Source organism: Filicampus tigris, chromosome 16, assembly GCF_054856515.1.
Source record: "Filicampus tigris isolate MCC_2025a chromosome 16, RoL_Ftig_1.0, whole genome shotgun sequence".
Classification (NCBI taxonomy): Eukaryota; Metazoa; Chordata; class Actinopteri; order Syngnathiformes; family Syngnathidae; genus Filicampus; species Filicampus tigris.
In genome coordinates, this window is record NC_141232.1 from 13651422 (window position 1) to 13674082 (window position 22661).

Sequence of the window (22661 nt, forward strand, 5' to 3'; positions counted from 1 at the left end):
GTTCTTTTGTTTGGTAATGCGTAGGCCAATCACAGGGCACTAACAAATAACTAACAACTTTTTATTAGCAGAATGTTACACACAAACAAACACACAAACAAACAAACAGAACATCTGAACTGAATATAAACTGTGTGGGAATACTATTCCATCTTTCTGTTACTCGATATTCCACAGACAGTTTTGCTGTGAGACCTTGTTTTATTTCATAGTGAGCCAGTGTCTTTGTAGTCTACACTCAGTCTTCACAAAAAAAGACACCCACTCACCAGAATATCACCAGTACATACACCAAAACTACCCACACATCATGCTCCCACTTTTATATTCTAAAACCATTGCTCTTCCTTTGTGTCTCTTCCTACTCCTTTCTTAAAACCACAGTTATGTCACAACAAATCTTCTAAAAGGAAGATTGCTGTCATAGAGATGTGGGTGACATTGCGCGAATAAGATACTGACAGGCGGTCAGTGCTAATTAGAGCTTCTCAGCAGGAGCTGGACGAGCTCACTGGCCTGCACTAAGACTGATTTGTCACTTCAAATATATGAAAGGCTCCCTGCTGATAGATGTCGAACAGACTGGGGAAATAGAGTGATAACTCTATTCCTGAAGCAAATTCATACAGGTACTTATTTGGCGAATTCCCCATCCTACAGAATGCTTATGAGTTCCATCCATGTAAACATGTAAGATATTTCTATGTTTCTATGGGGAACAAGCTGTGAGGCAGAACTCAACAAATGCTGCATTTAATTCCTCAGCAGCCGCTCTGTTGGAAAAATGTCGATCATTATTGTACTTTCATTTTTATTTATAACCTCTGAAAACATGTTCAGTGTCATTAACAAAACACAATACATTGCTAAATTTGACCTTGTTACAATAACAACCACAAATTGCAGTTCCTTTAGAAATTACATGTACAGGTGGCCCTTGGTTTATGACGGAATTCCGTTCCTATGTCGAGGAATAACACAAATTTGTATCACTGTCATGCAGTAGTGAAGTCCTAATTAACTAAAAGTAAATATTTGGATGAAAATTCTTGTGGTCCGTGATTGTAGGGGTTTGTTTTATGCCACGATGCAGCGTATTCTTATACGTAACCTCGAAACCTTGCACGTCAGGACCAGCGTAAACGAGGACCCAGTAAAACGAATGAAATTGAAGAGTTCTGTGCTCGCGACCCGTGTGAGGAAAAGCGGTTCTGAAAATGGATGGATGGATGAATGGATGGATGGATAACATTGTGTTTATCTAGAGTAGACAGATGATTTCTCTGAATGCCAGAAGCTAGTGGTATCTCAGCTGGCACAAGATGCAACGGATTCATCATGAATCATTTTTGTAGCCAACAACAATTCTTTCCGTTCAGTCCAATTTTTTGAAATTGTCTACTATAAACATTTTATATATACATATTAATTTGCTGGGTTTTTTTTTATTTTACATAATTTCACCATGGGAACCAATTAGTATAGCCCATGTGTGTTCTTCCATTTCACTTCCTTGTTTATCCTCCAACCTCACGTACTTTCGAGAAGTATGTGAGAGACACAAGCGTTTACGCATGTAATTCAGATGTCTTGTATCTCAGGTGAGAGACTTGGCTTGGAAAGAAAACAAGGAGCGCTGGTAAAACAGAGTTAGGAAATATTGACCTGGCTGCATTCTTTTCATCCGTGTTTCTCGGATTGCGTGTTTGTGTGTGTGTTCATAGGCAAGTGAGGAGGAGGATGGAAAGAGTGGATTTGTGCTGTAAATGTGAGGATTGCAGGGAACGTGAATTCCAATGGGAATGGCAGAAGCGAGATAATCGCTTTAATCGTCCTACAACCCAGCCTTCTTTCCCCATTTCGAAAGCACCTCTCCCATTTCTCTCATGTCATGTTCTGCCTGACATCATGCAGACTATCTTACAATTATCTTTTAATGGATAATGCAGCACAGTATCACATCTTTCCTGCTGGGAAACAGTGTTTTATAGGCCAGGGTAAGTAAAGCATCTCAATAGACTCATCAATTAGTGAGAAAATATGTTTGTTTGATGTTTGGTCATTAACATTAATTGCATTGTACTGAAGTGCAACCTCTAAATACAAATTCCCCCATGGTCATACAATTCTTATTTGACCCAGATTTTCTGTAAAAAACAAAACGAAACAAAATTCAGTCTCACAAGAGCCCATTGTCTTACATGATGTGAGATGTTATTTCACAAGACCTCAGTTCAGACCATATCAAAAGATGCACTGTTTTGCTTTTTCTTTGGCTCCTTTTTTATAACCACTGAAGAACAATGTGAGAAGAGGTGAACTATCGACAAAACTTGCACAAAATAAGCAAACTCACATTTAATGCAAGAGGCCAGCATCATCATACGAGTCATCACTTGTCAACAAAGTTCAAATATGTTCAAGTGCTTTTAGTGTTTTTACTTTAAAGTGGTTAACTTCTTTTTACACTTGTGTGACAAGTAAAAATATCAAAAAGTGAGGTTACAAAAGACATGCATCTGCAACGCGATTCACCTTTGAATTGCCCTTTGTCATTTTAGATTTTTTTTTTTTTTACTGGCAGTCATGAAGACATTCACGCACATTCTAGACCATTAACAGAACTCATAAGACTATAGTATAACACAAAAATTCTTAAATAATTCCACATTTCAGGTGATTATGTGATTATTGATTATGTTTGATGATTCATTAATATTGAATGAATTTTCATTGAAAAATAAAAAACATCATAATACATTTCAACAGGAAATTACAGATCCCAGAATAAGGACGTTGACATTCTAATGACTCTTATGATCTTTTGGTGCTATGACTCTTTATATGTTTAGTTTCACATTGCATCCAACTGCATTTGTTTTCACTTGAATGCATCAGTTTGTTGTGGCTTACAAGTGAGTGTCTGCCATGCAGCAACAGTGTCATCTAGTGGTGGAATTGCACGCACATGTTTTCACATCTATTTCCCGCCCCTCTCAAGTCATGACATAAATTTAAATTACAAACCATTTGTTAGAAAACTAAAAAAAAAAAAGTACATCGTTTCATTCACTTTAATTCAAAACACTTCTAAAAATGTGGCTACTGATAGCAAGTGAGAGTTGGCAAATCATCACACTTCTGAAAATATTACTTATGTTCACTAACAAATGGAAACAAAATCTTACTTTTCAAAATAAATTGATGTTGACCTCTGTACATCCGGGTTCATGCAACACAGTAGATAGTGTTTGTGATATCTGAACTCTTGAAAGGATTAAAGTACAAACTAAGTCTAAATTCCTTTACAACCTGGGGCAAGAATAAATATCAGAAAAATTGTCTCTATCACACATTTAAATGACGTATAAAATATAAATTAGCGTCTATATTCTTAATGTATTTGTTTGGGGAAAAGATTGTTTTGACCCTTGCTTGATTAGTTCCTTTTGGACTCTCCCTTTGGACTAACACAATTTCAACAATGTATATATCCATTTAAAATGACATTTATTTTTAGGACAGGAAAGACTTTCTATTGGATCAATAGTGTTTTGGGATTTTTAGCCCACCATTAGTATACAAACTAATAAACCCATAAAACGCTGACAGGAAATCATTGCTTATTTACAAACTGAGCGGCTACAGAACATTGGTATTCAGTGGGTGCTGTGAGTTTTCCCACTTTAATTATTTAAAGTTTAGTTTAAAAGGATTCCCACGTAATAAAATGTCTCAGAAATTCTTCCATTGAAATACAGTATGGTGTGGATAAAACATTATAGGAAATTGTTTCAACTCAGGTTTCAACTCAGGTTGATAATAAGGACAACTTTGGTATGTTTTGGGGGGGCATGTATTCAACATACCAACGAAGACTACAACTTTTGTTGCCATGACAACCAAGAGCTGAGAGAGGGCATGTTGGGCTTGTTGTCAACCTAGTGACTTTGTGATGATATCTAGCGAGTTTTTGAACCCATCTTGTGTCTATTTAAACAAAATAAAATGAGGAGGCGCCACAAATCTAGTGAATTTTTGTCCCACTATTAGTCACTTCTGGAGACTAAAGTGACTGACAGGAGCACAGTATCGGGAGGGACCAATGGCCCAGAAACCAATCGGAAACTAAAATCTATGGTAAAATCAAAAATCGACATAACTAGCACCTGTCAATATGGACAGACCATAGGGGACCATGCCCAGCCACTTGAGACACAGATCTCTAAAAATAAACAATTATTCATGCATTCATTCATTCATTTATTCACATTTTTTTATTTTTTATTATAGTAGGGTACCTGCCCGCACTACCAACTGAAGGCAACTGAAGGCAACAGAGGCCTGTTGAAGGGGCATCCTTCTGTGATTAATGGGCATATAGTTTGAAAAACATCCATCCGTACTGTACTATAAATGTTGTGTGTGGTAGTACTTGCCAGTGGATGTCACACAGGGCACCATTCAAGACTAATGACTGCAAGTGTCATTGCTACATGAATAGATTACAGTATAGGATCATCGAAATATATGAAGACATGTACTGTCCGTACAGTAATAATAATTGGGACCCGACGCATTCACGTGACACCTCAAGACTGAGATCTGGTGACGAGTCTGACTAACAACAACTTTAAAACTTTTCAGCTGTGTGGCAGGATTATGAATATTATGAAGTCAGAAATCTCCAAACTCTACAAACTCATTTGCCTTGCAGACATTTCGATAGCAGGCAGACAGAATCAAGGCAGGTAGGGCAAGTTTTTCAGAATAAAGGTCGATGAATGAAGGTCAGCAACTACCAAGGTCAGAATTGGGTGGTCAATTTGGAATCAAATGCTGCAAAGTCAGGAATGACATGATGCTGCTCATAAAATGGGCAGATAACGAGCCTCAGCTGGACACTGCAGGTGTGGGTGGTTGGCTAACAAGCTCAAGTGTGTCTAGGAGTAGAGTAGAAAATTACACAGCAGGCAGAAGGACAGCAGGCAGAGAGGAGGGTGGCAAAGTGTCCCCCGTCTCAAGGGACATCCCAAAGATGAACTTGCTGGGTGAGTGGAGGGGCTGGAAGGAGGAGCACAGGCAGGCAGACACTGGATAAGTGGGACTAATACCATCTGTTCTAACAAGTGGTCAGATTAGTGATGGTCGATGTAATAGTCTGCACTAGAAGACCCTTTTGCAGGTGGGTCCTCCTAATAACTGGAAGGCGGGGTGCAATTGCAAGTAGCAGTGTATTGAGCACTGGAGAGAGGAGCAAGTCCAGGCTCAGCTTCTCCAGTAGTATCTGGTGAAGGAGAGCTGATTGGCAGGAGGAGTTTTTGTCAAAGCACAAAGAGGGTTCCTGGACACCATACATGACAAAGCAGTCTCCATCTCGTGGTTCTTCCACTCCGTGTGCATGTTGGACTGGGGATGGAGCCAAGTGTGGTATCGATTCGATGACACAACTCCCTCAAGAAGCCCGATGAGAACCAGGGGCCCCAGGCAGACACCACATCAAGGGGCAGATGGGCATCTTCACTGCCAGCAGCACTCTTGTTTCCAATGTCTTATTTCCTATCTGCCAGGGACAGTTGGCAAGAAAAGCAATCAAGGGCAGAGTTTCTGGTTAAAGTCAGACCATTGGGACACGATGCCTCCCATTCCGATATCCAAAACGTCCACTTTTTTTTTTTTTATTGCGTTATTTCACAATAAAATATTTATTGAAAAAAATAATACAAGGTTATTTTAGGAGGAAACGAAAGACTCCCACTTCCGGGGCGTTTAAGTGTACGTCGGCGCTGGCAGAGATTTTTACAGAGGTGTCCCGGATAAGGACATACTTTGCATGCAGGGATAAGGTATGTAATAAATGTTAACAAAACAAAATTGATAGCCATCTTTTGCCTACGTCCAATACATGCTATACCTTCTCCCAGATTACACACACAAAACAGGCTGAGCGTCTTTCTGTCAGTCAGTGAAATGGCCACCTGACTCCGGTTGTATTATCCATGATATTACATGTGTTGAAACACTAGAGGGCAGAATATGCACATGCAATATTACTGAAGGGAACACACATGAAAAGTGTCGTGCAGGCACTTAAAGACGGCTCCGTGCTATCGCAGAAGAGAACAGTGGTCTTGCTTTTTAAAAGAACACAACACTTCAGTTGGCACTTGATCCGGTTAAGGACGATTAGAGGTACCGACAAAAACCCACTTCCGTCCTTGCTTAGTCCGTCCTTTTTAAAAGACTTCTCATCTGCCCATCTCTGATTGAAGGTTTCTATTGTGATGGAGGGGTGGATTAAGTCGGGTAATTGTCTTCTGCAGGGCCCAAATGTAAAAGTTGTCATGTAAAGTACATATCAGCTGTTCTCCTTCATCTAATACTGTATGTCCTGAATTTCAGAGTCGATCAATGAAAGACTAGAGATGCGATTCCCATGTTGTTTATGTGAAATGTCAAGTGATTGCCTTTTTTTTTTCACCACAATTATTTTTTCGACAAACGGAATCTGTGTGGTTTTGCACAGTTCTGTTGTATGGTCACATTTGTGAAAATACCCAACTATAGACAAAGCAGTGAAGAGGACTGTGTGAACTATTTACAGAGGTCATAGTTAAGCCTCCTCTGTCTGTATAAACAGTGAATCAGAGACCTGTCACAATCAAATGCTTCTTTCTCCTTTGTGCTTTGCCTTGAAAGCACACAAGAGGACTTGAAAAAGAAATAATGTTTGAAATAAAGTCTTTCATCTGTGTTTTCCTTGACGGCAGAGACCATTGAATTGGTTCATAGGTCATTTAATTCATGCAACCAACAATCTGAAATGTTTCAGATGGCTAGTGTCTGGTATTGTCAGAGATAAGCGATTGCCTTAAAAATTAAACACAGCTCACTTTCCCGTGTACATGTTCTTCTTTTAATATTAAGAATATTATATTGAGCAGCAAAGAAATTGACGTGCGTCGCTCTTTCTCACATCAGGCAGCCATCTAAAATTCTATAGTCCATCAAGATTTTGGGTAGTTTTTGTATGACTTACAAGGCACATTTTTCTGAAAAATACATATAATATTACCTTGATAGCTGAACAAGTATTTGTTCTGCTGTCTATTTTCCCAAGCATCCCAAATCCCCGTTGATGACACTGAAGATAAGCAAAGAAAGAGGGAGAAGAGTGGAAGGGGATAAACTGGATGCGACGAGCAGAACAAGATGGCTGAGTGGGTAGCGCTGATGGGAAAGGTTGTGACTTGTGATTAGGGCACAGCGAATGAAAGGATTCCCGAAGAAAAAGAATGGAAATAGGGAATGAGTCTATCTGATCTGTTTCTATGGTAACTGCTGATGAGGTGTGGGGGCAAAAGAAAATTGCAGTTCATTTTGGCTTGGTTTGGATCCCTGTCACTGTCAGCTACCTCACAAACAGAATAAAACACAACACCGACAAGTTGTCAACTTTTTATTTTTACTCTATATATATTAAACATTATAATACTTTTTTCATTATGCTTTTCCCGCAGAACACGTGCCAGAATGTTTTGGGGTTTTTTTTCTGACGGAACGCATGCTTAATCGATACTGGTGGAAATAAGCAGAGTTCGAAAGCTTTCATACTGTATATTGTGGTCAAAGGTGTGTAAAAACCAAGCCATGTGATGTGTTTTTCAATGTTTATTATAAGCATACCTACTTCATTGAGCATTATTATGCTCAATATGATGCTGCCATTGAAAGAGGAGGTTATATAACATTCAGAGAAGCATTCTCGCATCCCATGAAAACTATTTTCTATTTTCTCAATTCAAATGAAATTGATTAGGGATATTTAGGTTCTGCATTTTGTCTTTACTGCTTCGTGTGGCAATTGTGCACCTATCAGTTCAACTGCCAGTGTGTAATCATTACTTGTCAACAGACGTGAATAGAATAGAATAGAATAGAATAGAATAGAATTAAAACAGTTATTGAGCTAACTGTATACTATATTCGCATCACATACTGAATACAAAAAACAATGTTCATTTTCTACTTTCACACAATTTTCAATGTACATTTATTGTGGTGAAAATAAATTTGACATCTTTGACATTTCAGCATATTGTCACCTTCCTAAAAGAATGCCCTAAGTTATTTTTTCTTTTATTTTTCTCAGAAAACACAGAAAACTGAACAAAATACTCATTATAGTAGATTTATGAATAATTTCATTTCAGGGGTGGAATCGAATGATCTTTATAACTAAAGCTGTAGTTGATTTTAGCAGAGGTGGTCAGCATCTTGAGGAGATGTTTCAGGTATTTTTTTTTTGGGGGGGGGGCTTATTTGTAAATATGACATGACCATATGCAGGACTGGGCAAAGGGAGTTTTTCATCACATTCTGTAAGTGTAGGTTTGGTTGCGGTGTCTAAGAGTAAAAAAATAAAAAAATAAAAATTAAATAAATCCAAATTCTCTTTCATCACTCAAATAAGTTTACTCTTCAAACATAAAATTCAAATCTAGGATTTAGGACTGTGTTCCCCCTTCAATGTCAATTTCTTCCGAGATGTCTCCATCTCAGTAATAGCAGATGGAAATAGTCTTTAATATACTCTCGCCAAACACACAGACACACACAGGCACACTCATACATAGCCAAGGGAATTGACTCAGACCTGAGGGCTGAGAGATTATGAGTGGGAGGCACATGGCAGAGTGGTCTAATAGAGAGCGTTCGGAGTGTATTATAGCCAGGGGGACCAGTGTTTCATGTGCTCACAAGGGTGCGGTAGATCAGTGGTGCTATTGCATCTCAGTCCCTCCCTTGAGAGTGGAGGTTTTCAGGTAAAGGGCAGTTTAAATGCATCCACTCACTTTGTGCAATGTTACAATCTGGGGGATGTCATTCAAAATTTTCTGTATAACAAGTGAGCATTATTTTTTTTATGTTACAATGTAGCTTTTCTCTCAAAAATATGTACAGTATTCTGATTGCTTTTAATATACAGTATGTATAGTGTACAGTGCCGCGTAGTGCAAGAGTGACTGGTGTATTTAGCCTGTTTGTAGACCCATGTTGGGATCGTCAAGTTTATAACCTGTTTTTTTTGTTTGTTTGTTTTTTTTTTTGTTTTTTTTAAACAGGCTCTTTAACTGAAGTTTGATTGGGCTGTTACCATTAAAAAAAATAAAATGTAAAATGTATGCCTATTCTGATTTTTTTGGGTGCAACAGGCAACCTTATTCTGAAAATGAAAACAATGTACAATTTTGATGGGCAAATTGTTGTCTATTGTAGTGCAAGTTACAGAGGTTTGTTTGGGTTGATTTTAATGTAGTGATCCTCGGTTAGGCTCATTTAGAGGTCTTGCATTTTTGGTTGGTTGGTTGGTTGGTTGGTTGGTTGGTTGGTCACTAGATCAAAAGTGCCACATGCAACAAACAGACTGTAATCTCCTTATGGCAAGTCACTAGGAAAAGTGATTTCAACTGAGTGTGTGAAAAACATTGTTGCATGAAGCGTATTGGATGGGTTAACATTCAAACAGGATTGTGTTCTTGTTCCGATGCAATTGCTGAACATTGAAAGTTATTTTTTTCTAAATGGTGAGGGCAGTTACAATTAACCGATTTGACATTGTTAGCTGCCTTGCTGTGACTGCAATATCCACACAGAGGGCTATTCCCTTAAAATCTGGAGGAAAAAAAACAACCTTTCACTCCATTTTCCATGGTTGTCTTAATTGTAACCAAAATTACTTAAGTTCTTTATGTGACTCTTTTAGCTTGTATCAGCATTCCTGGCTTGTTTTACAATGTTTATATATGATAGCATCATAGCACAAATTAAAATGAAGGCTATACTCTGGCTTTTGCATAATATTTTTAGCTGTAAATGTTTAGTGCACTTTAAAATGGAACTAAAACCTATGTACTGGAATCAGCCACCGAGTACTTCGTCTTTAGATGCTGTCGTGGTGCCATGAAGGGCAAGTTCTGTCTTTCAAGTTTCGCATCACATTCTTCTTTAGTAATTTTAGTAAAAGCTCAAAAACAGATGGCCATGATCATGGGACACTTTTTGTCGGATATCGACGACAAAGATGCACTTTTTTTTTTTTTTTTTTCGTTATGTCACTGCTTGACCCAGATTACCACTACTGTGTATGTGCGTCAACGACAGGAGGTTCAGATGCAGTTTGGAGAAAAAAACAAAGATTACAAAAATAAGATAAATTGTTAAATTAATTTTATATGTATATATATATATATATATATATATATATATATATATATATATACTCCAAAGCACAGCACAGCTGCTGAAAATCATTTACCTTGCACTGCGACATCAACAACTACCTCCACGAATCATGCAGTTCACAAACACTCAACATGCTACAAGACAACTGTAGCCACTTAAGAACACCTCAGCAACCTCTGGGGTTGCAACAAGGCGGGACGTGAGACACAAGTGGAATCGTCAGAGAGCATGTTTGCTCGGCTGTCCCAAACTCCAAAGTCCATCTTCAAATATTGATGTAACACTGAGATTGCAGATAGAGAATCAATTCTTAACGCAAAAAGCGTTTTTCTCAAGTGATAGCACAAGTAATTCCATAGAGGCTTACAGGTGACTGGCAAGCTCAGAGAAAATAGCACACAGATATAATCAAAAAGCAACACTGGCTAGTTCATATTTTGAAGAAATAAACATGTACTGCATATTCAAGACTTTCTTACCTCTACAAACAGGAAACAAGGGACAATGGAGCTGCTGCTCTTCACACCTGGCTTCTTCTCCACTGCCATGCCACTGCGTGGTTGTTTCAGCCTCCCTTGCCTCAGCTTTCAACCTCCTGGTCTGGAAGTAAAGAGCATGAAGTTAGTCCAGCGATTAATCTGGGGTGCAATTGGTGAGATTTAGTGGAAACAAATGTAGGATTTATGAGCTTCAGAGCACATACAGGTATGCATGATCAAAGTAGTATTCCATTTTAGCGTAAAAGAAGGCCGACCCACGGACGACCCACGGCCTTCTATGTATTCAAACGTCCATAATTCAGTGCCAGTAGCACTTAAAAAGATTTTGATAGTTGTGGAGAAAAATTCAAAGTATCATCTTCAAAAAGAGACCAAAACTATGCCGATACTCCAAATGGTTCAAATTTACTTTGGTGCACCTTTCGTTCAGGTAAAACTGCCAGGTGGAATGGCAAAGGGATACACATATTATACTGGCGCTTAGGGTGCATATATCTTTCTAGTTGAACAGGTAAGCAATAGTGTCATCAAAAGGAGGAAATTGACAACTTCCGGAATGGAGTATTCTTTCACAAAAGAACAGACACTGTAAATTTGTGTGAGAATCTAAAGCTACTTAGGTGTTTATATGTGACAAAGTGAGGATCAATGAATATGCAAGTTACTGTACTTATTGATATACAAAGTTCTTGTGTCATAACTTTTAAGCACATGTAGTATAGAATAAAGTCTCAAGCAGAGGTGAGTGGTTCTGTGCAGGAGAACTTTCTGCTTTTGAATGCTATCCTTTCACGAGTGGAAAGAAAGCCTCAGGGATGAATAAGGCATGACGCCAAGCTTTTAGCAGTCCTCAGAACAATGTTATGTGCAAACCAAGACTGCTTTAAGAGAGATCATTTGGAATCAGTGTGCATGTGCATAGCCTGTCTGCGTGTGTAAATGGACAAGATTGCAGGTGAGCAAGCAGAAACCCAACAAAAAATATAAGGGAATCACTTCCATCCATTTCAATCACTTCCATCACAATGACAACTTCATCTCCAAGAGAGAAACAAGAGAATTTTTTTTTAAATTGAACTGTTTTGTTATGGTGAATGAAATGTTGGATTTCCGCCTCCTCTTGCTGTGGGAGGCGACACAAAGAACATCTCTCTTGCAATTTGGACCAAACTACATGGATGTGTTGGTGGCAGCAATTGTGTTTTGGGAAAAGCTGCTCGGGTGTCCAGAGATTAGTAGGAGAAGCTTTGATCATCTTTAAAAAGAGGACTGAGTCGTGGGACACCTTGCCAGGGATGATATAATTGGAATAATAACAGCTTTATATATTCCCAGCTGGTTCCCTGGTGAACATCTGGGCTGTCCTACACATCATGTGATTTTCTTTTCAACCATTCTCAGTTTTGTTTTGCCTGTAAGGTACTTTTCCAGAATGAATATGGTTCAAAAGAATGTGCCCCATATTTGGACAAATGTAGCGCTATCATAACTCCACTGTCCTGTACTTATCATGGACATGAATGCCTTGTTAATTTTGAGCTTTGATGACTATTTATTTGAATTATTGTACACTGAAATGATTCCACACTAGGTCAAATTTGTACATCCAGGCTCAAAAACACATATGGACAAAGAAAAAAATTCCCAAAATAGTCACTGAATTTATCTGAAACTGATGAGACTGCAATATGCCATAATACATTCTGGCAAAGCTTTGGAGAGAATGCTGTTTGGACTGATAAGGCAAACCTGTTTAATGTCTTTCTTTCTTTTTTCATCCATCCATCCATTATCGATACCACTTATCCTCACAAGGGTCGCGGGGCGTGCTGGAGCCTATCCCAGCTGTCTTCGGGCAGTAGGCGGGGGACACCCTGAATTGGTTGCCAGCCAATTGCAGGGCACACAGAGACAAACAAACAAACAACCGCACTCACAATCACACCTAGGGGCAATTTAGAGAGTCCAATCAACCTACCATGCATGTTTTTGGAATGTGGGAGGAAACCGGAGTACCCGGAGAAAACCCACGCAGGCACGGGGAGAACATGCAAACTCCACACAGGGAAGCTGGAGCCGGGATCGAACCCACGACCTCTGTACTGTGAGGCCGACGTGCTAACCAGTCGACCACCGCCTCTTTCTTTTTCTTTTCTTTTATTTTTTTTGCCACTCACATCATTTCAAAGTTTACAGAAGCATTGAAAAACACAACACCAGCTCTATGGCGACTGTGAAACAAGAAAGAGGCGTTGCATCAGGCAGACGTTGTCTGTGCAGGCTAGAATGAAACCTCAAGATTATCACGGCAACAATTTTGGCCATCTGTTTGGATAAATGCATTCACATAAATCCAGAGATGGGCATTCCGTCCCAGGGACAGAATGGTCCGTCCATCCGTTCAAGACGGACGCCCGTTTTGGGGACGGCAGACAAGAAGTTTTTTTAAAAAAAATACGGACTAAGCAGGTGCGGAAGTGGGTTTTTGTCCGTCCCTGTAATCATCCCTAACCGGGTCAAGTACCGACTGACATGTTGTGTTGGGTTATAAAAGACCACCTTTATGAACTGCCTGCACAACACTGTAGAGTCCTTTTTTTTATGTGCTTTCCCTGCAGCAACATTGTATTCACAGGCATAGTCTGCCCTTGAGTAGTTCAACACATGTAATATCATGGATTATGCCACAGGAGGCCACTGACGAGGAAAAAGGTGGATCGCAATTTTGTTTTGTTAACTAATTGTTAACATTTAGTACATACCTTATCCCTTTGCATGCAAAGTATGTCCTTGTCTGGGACATTTCTAGAGCATAAAAATCGCTCCAAACCGTCATTCATGCTCACGCCAGCAACACCGTACACTTAAAGCTACGATCCAGAAGTGGAAGTCTTTCATTCTACTCCTGAAATAACATTGCGTTACCGTGCACAATTATTATTATTGTGAAATAATATTGTATTATAACGCAAATGTTTTGTGTTGTTGGGTATTTGCAGACTGGAGAGTCACCTAACGTTGATTGTTGCTCCTCTACATTAATGCGGCAGGGACGGAATTTATTTCGGCTGTCCATGTCGTGTAAATTATTTGTTTATGGCCACTAGATTATTTTCTTTGGTTTCATTCACATTAAACCAAGTGAATGGCAACATTTTAGGAGCGTATCTTCATTGGTGTGTTTTGAATCTTTATTCGTTTGCAATAATATTGGGAGCTGTAACTAATTTCTATTTTCTTTGGTTCATTTTCCAGACATTTTATTTGTTTATTATTTGTTTCAGCATTTCAGTTAAATTTCTTGATTTGTGTTGGAAACGTATATTTGCAGATTTACACTCACAACAATGTCAATGTAATTCACCGTACAGTATATGAAAGGCAATATTTGCCGATAGTTCAAATTGACCTATAGTGCCTATAGTATTTTGAGTATTTTGACATTGTGAACCATTGATTGCAGTTATCCAACGCAGTGGGCATTTTACATACAGTTTAAGGCTGACTACTCATGTTCATTGCAGGGTATCTGATCATATATGACTTGCCTGAATGTATCTGTCCATGGGACCCTTGACACAGATTTCCCGAACGTGTGCGCGTTTAAAGAAAAGCGGTCCAGATGGTTTTAATCTGATAATAATAGCAGGCAAAGTGAAAGGGAAGCCTAATCTGATTGTGGGTGTATCAATCAGAGAAAATCCAACTAACCTGTCAACAGAGACAAAGTTGCTGGATGCAACTAGATAGGAGAGAGCCAGTCTCACTAACAAAACTAAAATTGTGTTTTGAATGGAGCAAAGCAAACCACAGAGGGGATAGTTGATTCTAGCATACACACACACACACACACATTATGGAGGGCAGGAGTCCGAAATTAGTCTCCCATGCTGCTCCAAGGACTTCAGTCAGAGCATAGCGATGAGGGCGACCATATGCCCTCTCTTCTGGCTCTGCAGTCCCATCACCATGCCCCAGGTTACGTACAGTACATACCTAAGTCATTTTAGCAAATACTGCCCAGACACATGCATAAATTTGGCACAACACACTTCATGCTTGATTTTCTTGCTCTTTCAACCTTGCCATACATTTCGCATCCCATTTCAAGCATACATGCTAAATCCGAACAACAGTAACATGAGAGGGGGTGCAGTGATGCAGCATTAAAGTGCCAACTGTCTGTCAGTCAGTCATTCTTCTGTTTCAGTGCACCTCATACCAAGCAATGCCACAACCTAAATATTCAAGAGAGTGGAGAGGAGCATGTGACCCCTTACCTGCAGAATGCCTCTTTACATTTTAGTGTTTCTGTAAATAATAATAATAATAATAAGGTCACAACTTTATCACCATGAGATCTGAAAAAAAAAAGGCCTTTGTAAAGATAATGCTCAGTTTTATATGAACTGTCAGAGAAGTGTTAGTTTAACAATGTTGTTGTCGTTATGGATGTCATTTTTACCGATATAGAACTGCGCTGCCTCATGTTTCTAATATTCCGGTCACCTGATGAGTCAAATGATACCTGAGACACATTTTCTGCTGGATATCAGACTGGTCAAGTGCTCAAAATATTTTGGACAGTCACTGTATATGCACTCACATGTACACAAGCATAAGCGATGCACCTAAAGTGAGCAAGCAATTCCTCTAACTTCACCTTTATACTACTCAAAGAAAAGTGTAATGCCCTAAATAGGTTTAGCACTGTGCTGCACAATTGGGCATTGTTTGGGGAGTACCACTGCAAAATGCTGGATAGCACAGCGACACTCCTCCCATCACACCATACACACCCACAGGCACACTCAAGAATCATAGGAAGAACCCCGCAACAAACAAATCCTCTACTTACTCGAAGTGTTGAATATGCAAAATAGAGCTTTCCAAAGCGCATGCTTCTGCCTCTCCAGCACCAGAGGCATGATGGCTGTTAAGATCTACCTCTCATGAAAGAGGGAATCCTGTCATCCATCCATGCGTTTATCCCCCTTCCTCCCTCCTCTTTCCCTACTTACCTCGGGTACCTCGTTGCTGGGCTGACGGTTGCCGTGGCGCCAGATTCCTATGCGGTGACCATGTCTGATCAGATGTTGATGATGTCAAAACGCTGTGACAAATCGCTCGCCACGTCCTCTGCTTCTTGCCCTCTCCTAGTCCGCCGCTGCTCAGAGAGCCAGATGATGAGAAGGAGGCGCGCGGAAGCCTCCAAAACCTTGCACGTTCGCACTCACACGGTCCACGCACTCGCCATCCTTTTAATAAGCTCGTCCCAAACACCAGCGATGACTAATGACTTAAGTGGTTGAAATAACCTCCTGTGCAATACTTGGTCTGACGCAACTACAGAGCACAGAGAGATGGAGAGAGAAGGAAAGCATGTCTGTGAAGGAGTAAGAGTGGAGATGCGTGTGTGTGTGAAACAGTGAGAGAGAGGGAGAGCGAGGGAGGGAATGCATTATATGTGTCAGCTCATTTGTATTCAGAGCTTGTGTTCCCTCTCTACTCCCCTTGTCTTCCACCGTCCGGTTCTCCACCGTCCATCCTTTCCCACTCTGCCTTTTCTGTCCTCCTCCCATCGCTCTCACTTTCTTTCCCCTGCCTCTTGGTGAATGCCGTGAGAAGCCAAGGGGACGTGAACCTGCCCCAAACATTAATGCAAAGTAGGAGGGATCCTGCAGACGGGAGAAGAGGTGGGGATCTGTAAAAGAAAAAAAAAAAGATTATTTTGTTTTTGTAAGGCTGTGCTGCAACTTGCCTCTAGCCGAGCTCATATTGGATGTAGGTTAAGGATACATTGATCTGCCTCTTCAGTGGCACATGTAACATCTCTAATCAGAACGACTGAGAAAAGGAAAGGACCGCAGTGGTGCATGTATCACGAAGTTGTGTTTTTGTGATGGCGCTTAGAGAGGATGAATACAGTATCAAAGGAATTCATTGCCATATGCTGTACTATTTACTCCATACAAATTACAAACTTAATTTTTGCCATGAGCACGTGTGTGGACCAAGGCCAAATAATCCTAAATCTATCAGTCAAGTAAACTTTACCCATCAATTTCTTTCTGTGACGCCTTTCCTCAGGATCGAAGGTGAGCTGAAACCTAACCCACCTGACCTTTGGCAAGGGGTGGGGTATAACCTGAACTCGGTGCCAGCCAATCGTAAGACACATCTAAACAAACAACCGTTCACACTCATATATATATATATATATATATATATATATATATATATATATATATAGGCTACATACACATATACTGTACTGTATATAATATATATGAACTGGACACTGCTGGAAAAAAGAGATGTTTGCTTTTATTCCACCCAGGAAAAAGAATGGTTCAAATAAATCATTTAAAGATATTCATGGCATTCCCACACAAGTTGAGTGTATGTAAACTTAAGTGCAACCGTAGCATCCATCTATCAGCCGCGCCTTTTGAGTTGAAGCCGACCCCAGCTGTGGCACCCAAAAAATAGCAGGTCACATTTGATCCCAGTTTGTGGGGTAGCTTTGATCGGAAAGAGGTTACTTGATCTTCCTTACCAATAAAGCGCTGCAGTCTTTCATAGCCACATTATCTGTAGTCCAGGTGAACTCCTCCTCAGTGACACCCTAGGGTGCAATAAATGAATCAGGAGGTTAACCTCAAGTGTGTCTGCTCTCCTCTTAAGTTGGTAGCTCCTGCCTTACTGTCATAAATATTCAATGACCTCAGAGACAGTAGCCACTAGCCAACCAACATTATATTTGATGAAACACAGTGCATTAAAAAAGAGCACCGAACACCAATGGAATGAAGAACATGAAGGACATTTTACATTTATACGGCAACATGTTTACCATCACCAACGTTACTGCGCTGATTTGTGGCAGGGCTATTGTTTAGCACAATAGCATTCCTAAATGTCCTAATGGACTTCATAAAATAAACAATGTAAACCAGATTGTTGTGACGCAATTGTATATATGTAAACAATAGCATTTATTGTGTGGAAAGAAAATTTGAATGTATAGTCAGCATTCAACAATATAGACAACTATTAAGTCAATGTCACTTTTATGAGGCAATCTTGAAATAAAAATGAAACAATTTGAGACCTGCAGCTGCTTTCACTTCATAGAGACAGTATCAATTGTATTAACGGGGTTATATCGTTGAATAATGTCAAACCACTTCTGGCAAATGAAGGAAGAAACATAACTTCATTAAATAAATACACCATTTTTTTTTTTTTTTTGTTAACCGGCCAATTATGCTGTAATGAGTTTTTTTTCTGCCAAAAATCAGCATCAGCATATTAGGGGATCAGCCTATTAATTTCAATGCCTGTGTTCTGTAGGAAGTGACATTTTACCAAACCACATCAAACTGCTTGATGTACCCTATCAACACCTGTTTATCTTCATAGTTTATCAAATTTAACCTTACAACATCTGAAATACTCCTCATTTTAACACAGGCCTACATTACCATTGCCAGGTTCACACCAAGTGAGACATTAGTAAACAACGCACACAATGAGGAGAGAAGACACTCGACACAATATTTTCTTTTTTCTTGCAAGGAGAGTGCAGAGAAGTGTACTATTACAGTTCCTAAAACCCTCTGCCCGGCTCCCGTGCCTCCTCTTTTTTCATTTTCTTGGTTGTCCCTGATTACAAAGGTGTTCCAGCTCTAAGGGAAAGGGGAGCTGGAACACTCTGGACTTGTTTTGTCTGTGTGTGTGTGTGTGTTGGGGGTGTGTGTGTGTGAGCCATTAACATACATATGTGTAAGCAAAGCACATCAAGCAAGTTGGGACTAGATATGGAAAAAGCTAAAGCTAAACCCACAAGCTAATAAAGCTAACAAGCCTAATAATAATCTAACACATGAATCATAATATATATTATTATTATTACAATTGTCTATTGCATAATTATACTTGTGATATTCCAACTTTATTCATCAAGTTGTATTATGTGTAGAAATAAACTATTCAAGAACAATCAAGTAGAGTTTGGAAACTACAAGCACATTTTATTTACTTAGTTATGTACGTCGTTTTTGTGGATTTCCTGTTTTTGGCCACTGTGGTCCAATTACTACCTCACCAGGTTCCACTTCCCCTCCTCCACTGGTGAGTGGGTAACGTCGGCTGGCTGATATGTGGCTCTCTGGGATTGTCATGAAGTAGATGAGATATGACTGCTGCGTCGTGGAAATGAAAAATCTGCTTGATATGGGGCTGTTATAGTTTACAGCATCTAGGGTGACTGTCCCATGGGCCCCCTCTTCTTCAGGCCATTTACCCTGCTGCATTTCGCAGTCCATCCCCCCTTGGAGCTTGACATCATTCTTATAGGATGGCAGTGGATGTGATGTGAAAGCCAGAGACGGGAATGCCAGAGACGGGAATATGTATCGTGGAAATATGAGTCTTCTCATTGAGGTTTTGAATACAGTAGTATAGAGTAAACAAAAAAAAAAGCCTAACTGGAATTAAATGGATATATGAAGAAATGTGTTCATCCATGCGCAACCATGAATCCAATAACAGTCACTTAAGTGCAGTGCATGCACAAATAAAAACATTCACAGCAAACTTGATACAGATGGATGCTTTCCTTTCCGGTTGACGCGCACTGCCACTGAACATGTCTCATTTAAATTATTCACATCATCGATTTAGTGTCAGTACATCATCAGATGAGCACTCATGCAAAATTTGGGTCGACATGGTAAATCTACAGATGAGATAACAGTGTGAATCCCAAATTTACACTCAGGCCTTCACCATTTTGACTACTAGAATTATTGAAATGTCAAATACACCAAAACATTCCGTTAGGTGAGAGAATGGTGCAGTCATTTGAGCATTTCATATGGCCAATCCCAAGAGGCCACAACAGCCCATGACTGCAATTTGTAACTTGAAGTGCATCACATAAACCCACATTGTACCGACACACACATAAACCCTATAGTGCCTGGCCAGCACAAACGCAACCCCCCAGTTCCATCCTTCTTGCCCAGGATCATTATGATGAAAGTTCCAGCTGTGATCTGAAACACCAATTCATTAATCAGCCTCACTCATGTCACCGATGCCCCCATCCTCTGAAACTCACTCCCACAACCCATCAGGAACTCAGATTCATTAGAAAACTTCAAATCCTTTCAAAACCCACAGCAAAGTCAACGACTTTTTGTACTTGCTTTAAAATAAATATTTGTACATATTTTACTTTGTATTATTATAGTGGTATTTTTTAATATATTTGGGATTTTTATTGTGTCGATTGTCTGTGTAAACTACTATAGATTTAATCTGACATAGTTATGTTGAATATTATTAAATGGGTCGAATGGTTTAAACATCTTTTGTCTTTGAGGGATTACATTTGGTGATGATTCATTGTTTTTCCTTGGAAGAGGTCTGCACCCATACATATTACTTTGGAACTGGAACATGTAAATAAACAGACCTGGACAATTTCTGAGTGTAGAAACATTTAAAAGGGCTTAAGATAGTCTGATTTTTGAGGGTTAAACCTGAAAAAAAAATAGCCAGATGAATGTGTATCTAATCTGCTTTAAGGACACTACCATTACCCATGTCATATGCACATTTTTATGCGTGCATGCAGTGAGGAAATGGCCCCTAGACAGATGTGGACGAGACAGTCCAAAAGTCAAAAAAGGGAAAGGAAAGGGGAATGGTGGTGTTAGCAGGTGCGTCTCTCTTTTACAGTCATTGGAAAATGAATTCCATCTCATGTGATTTCTTTTCCTGAGCCACAGTTTGCTAATATCACCTCCCCATTTACACGGGATCCAGTGAAGTTGCTCCTCACTCGTGTCGGCCTGCAATAAAGTCTTCAGGCAGAGGGAAATGATGCATGTTATTGTGAACACACCAGATGGGGCCCTGAAGCAGGGAACATGAGTGCAGAGCAGCAATCTCGTCATAATGAGATGTTAATAGATTCAACTTTATGGGAAGGCTGGCTTGGATTGTGGCAGGGCGGCTCGTTTTGACAAATGATAGTGACAAGTAACAAACATGCATGAAAACAAAAGTTTTGTCAAATTAGACAGGAACAAGCCCTGGCTATTCTGGGATGTATTATAATAAAAAACGTTCTCGAGTAGAAGTGCACATGAGGCATTGTTTGTTTTAACAATGGAACTTGTTGTTGAAATGTTTTTTTTTGTTTTTTGTTTTTTTAATTCTGTGTAATAAACTTGTGAATTATCCTCTGATGTGTTTGTTCCACTGCAATTGCCTGGACTGAAAATCACCTCTTTGCACAAATTCATGGACTCACACAACCTGAATGTAAATAAGCAGCAAATATATCAAATATCAAATAGATTAATATTAAATAATAATAATTCATATTAAATGAATATTAAATTGATGATGTTTGTTCTTATTGCTTGTGGGCATAAATCTGAAATGATTAGGGTTATTTACAAAGAGTAGCTGAATGTGTTCAATCAGATCTGGCATGGAACAAGGGAGAGGTACTTTTCTCAACTGATTACAAAGTGCAGTTACTAACGACTCTTGTGCCCTGTTTGCCGCATTTCACAGGTAAATGAACTTTCCTGCTCCACTGCCTTTAAAATTTGCCAGGGAATTAAAATGTAATAAATCCTGCAACATCGTGACCACTGCAGTCTTCCAGACACCTTGAACTGACACACGTCACATCTGTCACTGACAAAACAGTCTGAGACCATCTCTAATCTGAGTTTAGTCACATGTTGCCTAGACGAGTTATCGACTAGATTTTTAAAATCCTTGTGAGCAGTTTGTTTTGTTTTTTTCTTGACTCCGTGGTACTGAAAAACTATTGGCCCATCGAACCCGCTGTTTATCGTTAGTCGCTTGGGGGTTCCCCCAGGGGTCTATCCTCGGACTCTTTTTATTTTATCCAAGATCTTGAAGAGGATAAGCAGTATGAATGACGACCGCAATGATACATGTAAATAGAATTTTTGACACAACAGTAACTACAATAAATCATAATTATTTTCCTGTATTGGTATCTTACTTAAGGTAGATTGCGGCCTCATAGCAGATAGCACTAATTCATCCTCCTGCATGCCTTGTAATTTCCCCTATTCATTTTTTGAAAGGCTAAAAATAAAGGTTTCTAGAATAAAAATCACACTCTGTGCATGAAAAGTGGCATCCTTTAAATCTGGAGCACACTGAGGCTGTGACAATGATCCAAGCATTGAGATTGGTGCCCTGGGCTGCTGAGATTCACTGTAATGCACCCACATGCTGAAGCGGGGGCACCTCATTAGGTGGGACATCCAGAAGTGGGGGCGGATGATGAAAAGTGGAAGGTGGGAGACAGGGATTGATATTGAATCTTTCATTTGCTTTCTAATCCACAAATTAATTAGAAGTGATTTTGTCCAAACAAGTAGCAGTCAAAAGCCGAATACGACTTCAGCAGAAAAGCGTCTTGGCAAACATTGTTCCGATCTTCACCATGTCTACAGTATGGTAACATAACATTGTAATGAACACTGTGTGCTCTGTATACTAGCATGTAGCAAAGCAGACTTTTGTAAATCTACTGAATGTTTGATTTCCCCATTACTAAACCTCTTCCTCATTTCTCTTCCACTGCATAATGTATCAGGCTACAGAGTACAGATTGATTACTCCGTCATAAAGTGACCATTTATAAGAGGGAGTCTTACACCAATATGGTCAACGAGGGGCTCATCAATCCACATTTATGGATACAATGTCCACTCGTTCAAATGTTAAATGTGCAATCAGTGCCCACTCTGTGATAAAGCTCCAGCACTGGACTGCAGCCATATGAGTTAGTGAAAAGTCACACTATCTGATATAAAAAATACATTATTAAAAGTTCAAGGCAATCAATAT

General features: G+C 39.5%; 1 protein-coding gene across 6 annotated transcripts in view; it reads right to left on the bottom strand.

The window, feature by feature from the left end:
* Window positions 1-16220, bottom strand: part of plppr2a (phospholipid phosphatase related 2a) — a 35907-nt gene extending 19687 nt beyond the window's left edge. For 2 of the 6 annotated variants that reach the window (XM_086056309.1, XM_086056304.1), the window contains exons 1-2: window positions 15767-16219; window positions 10725-10845 (exon numbers count right to left, since the gene is read on the bottom strand). In XM_086056309.1, coding sequence (XP_085912435.1) covers window positions 10725-10793 — 69 coding nt within the window. In that variant the 5' untranslated portion in view covers window positions 10794-10845; window positions 15767-16219. Of the gene's footprint in view, window positions 1-10724; window positions 10846-15766 lie in introns of all 6 variants that reach the window. The other 4 variants (XM_086056307.1, XM_086056305.1, XM_086056306.1 and 1 more) reach the window with 3 other exon arrangements.
* Window positions 16221-22661: the final 6441 nt, after the last annotated feature.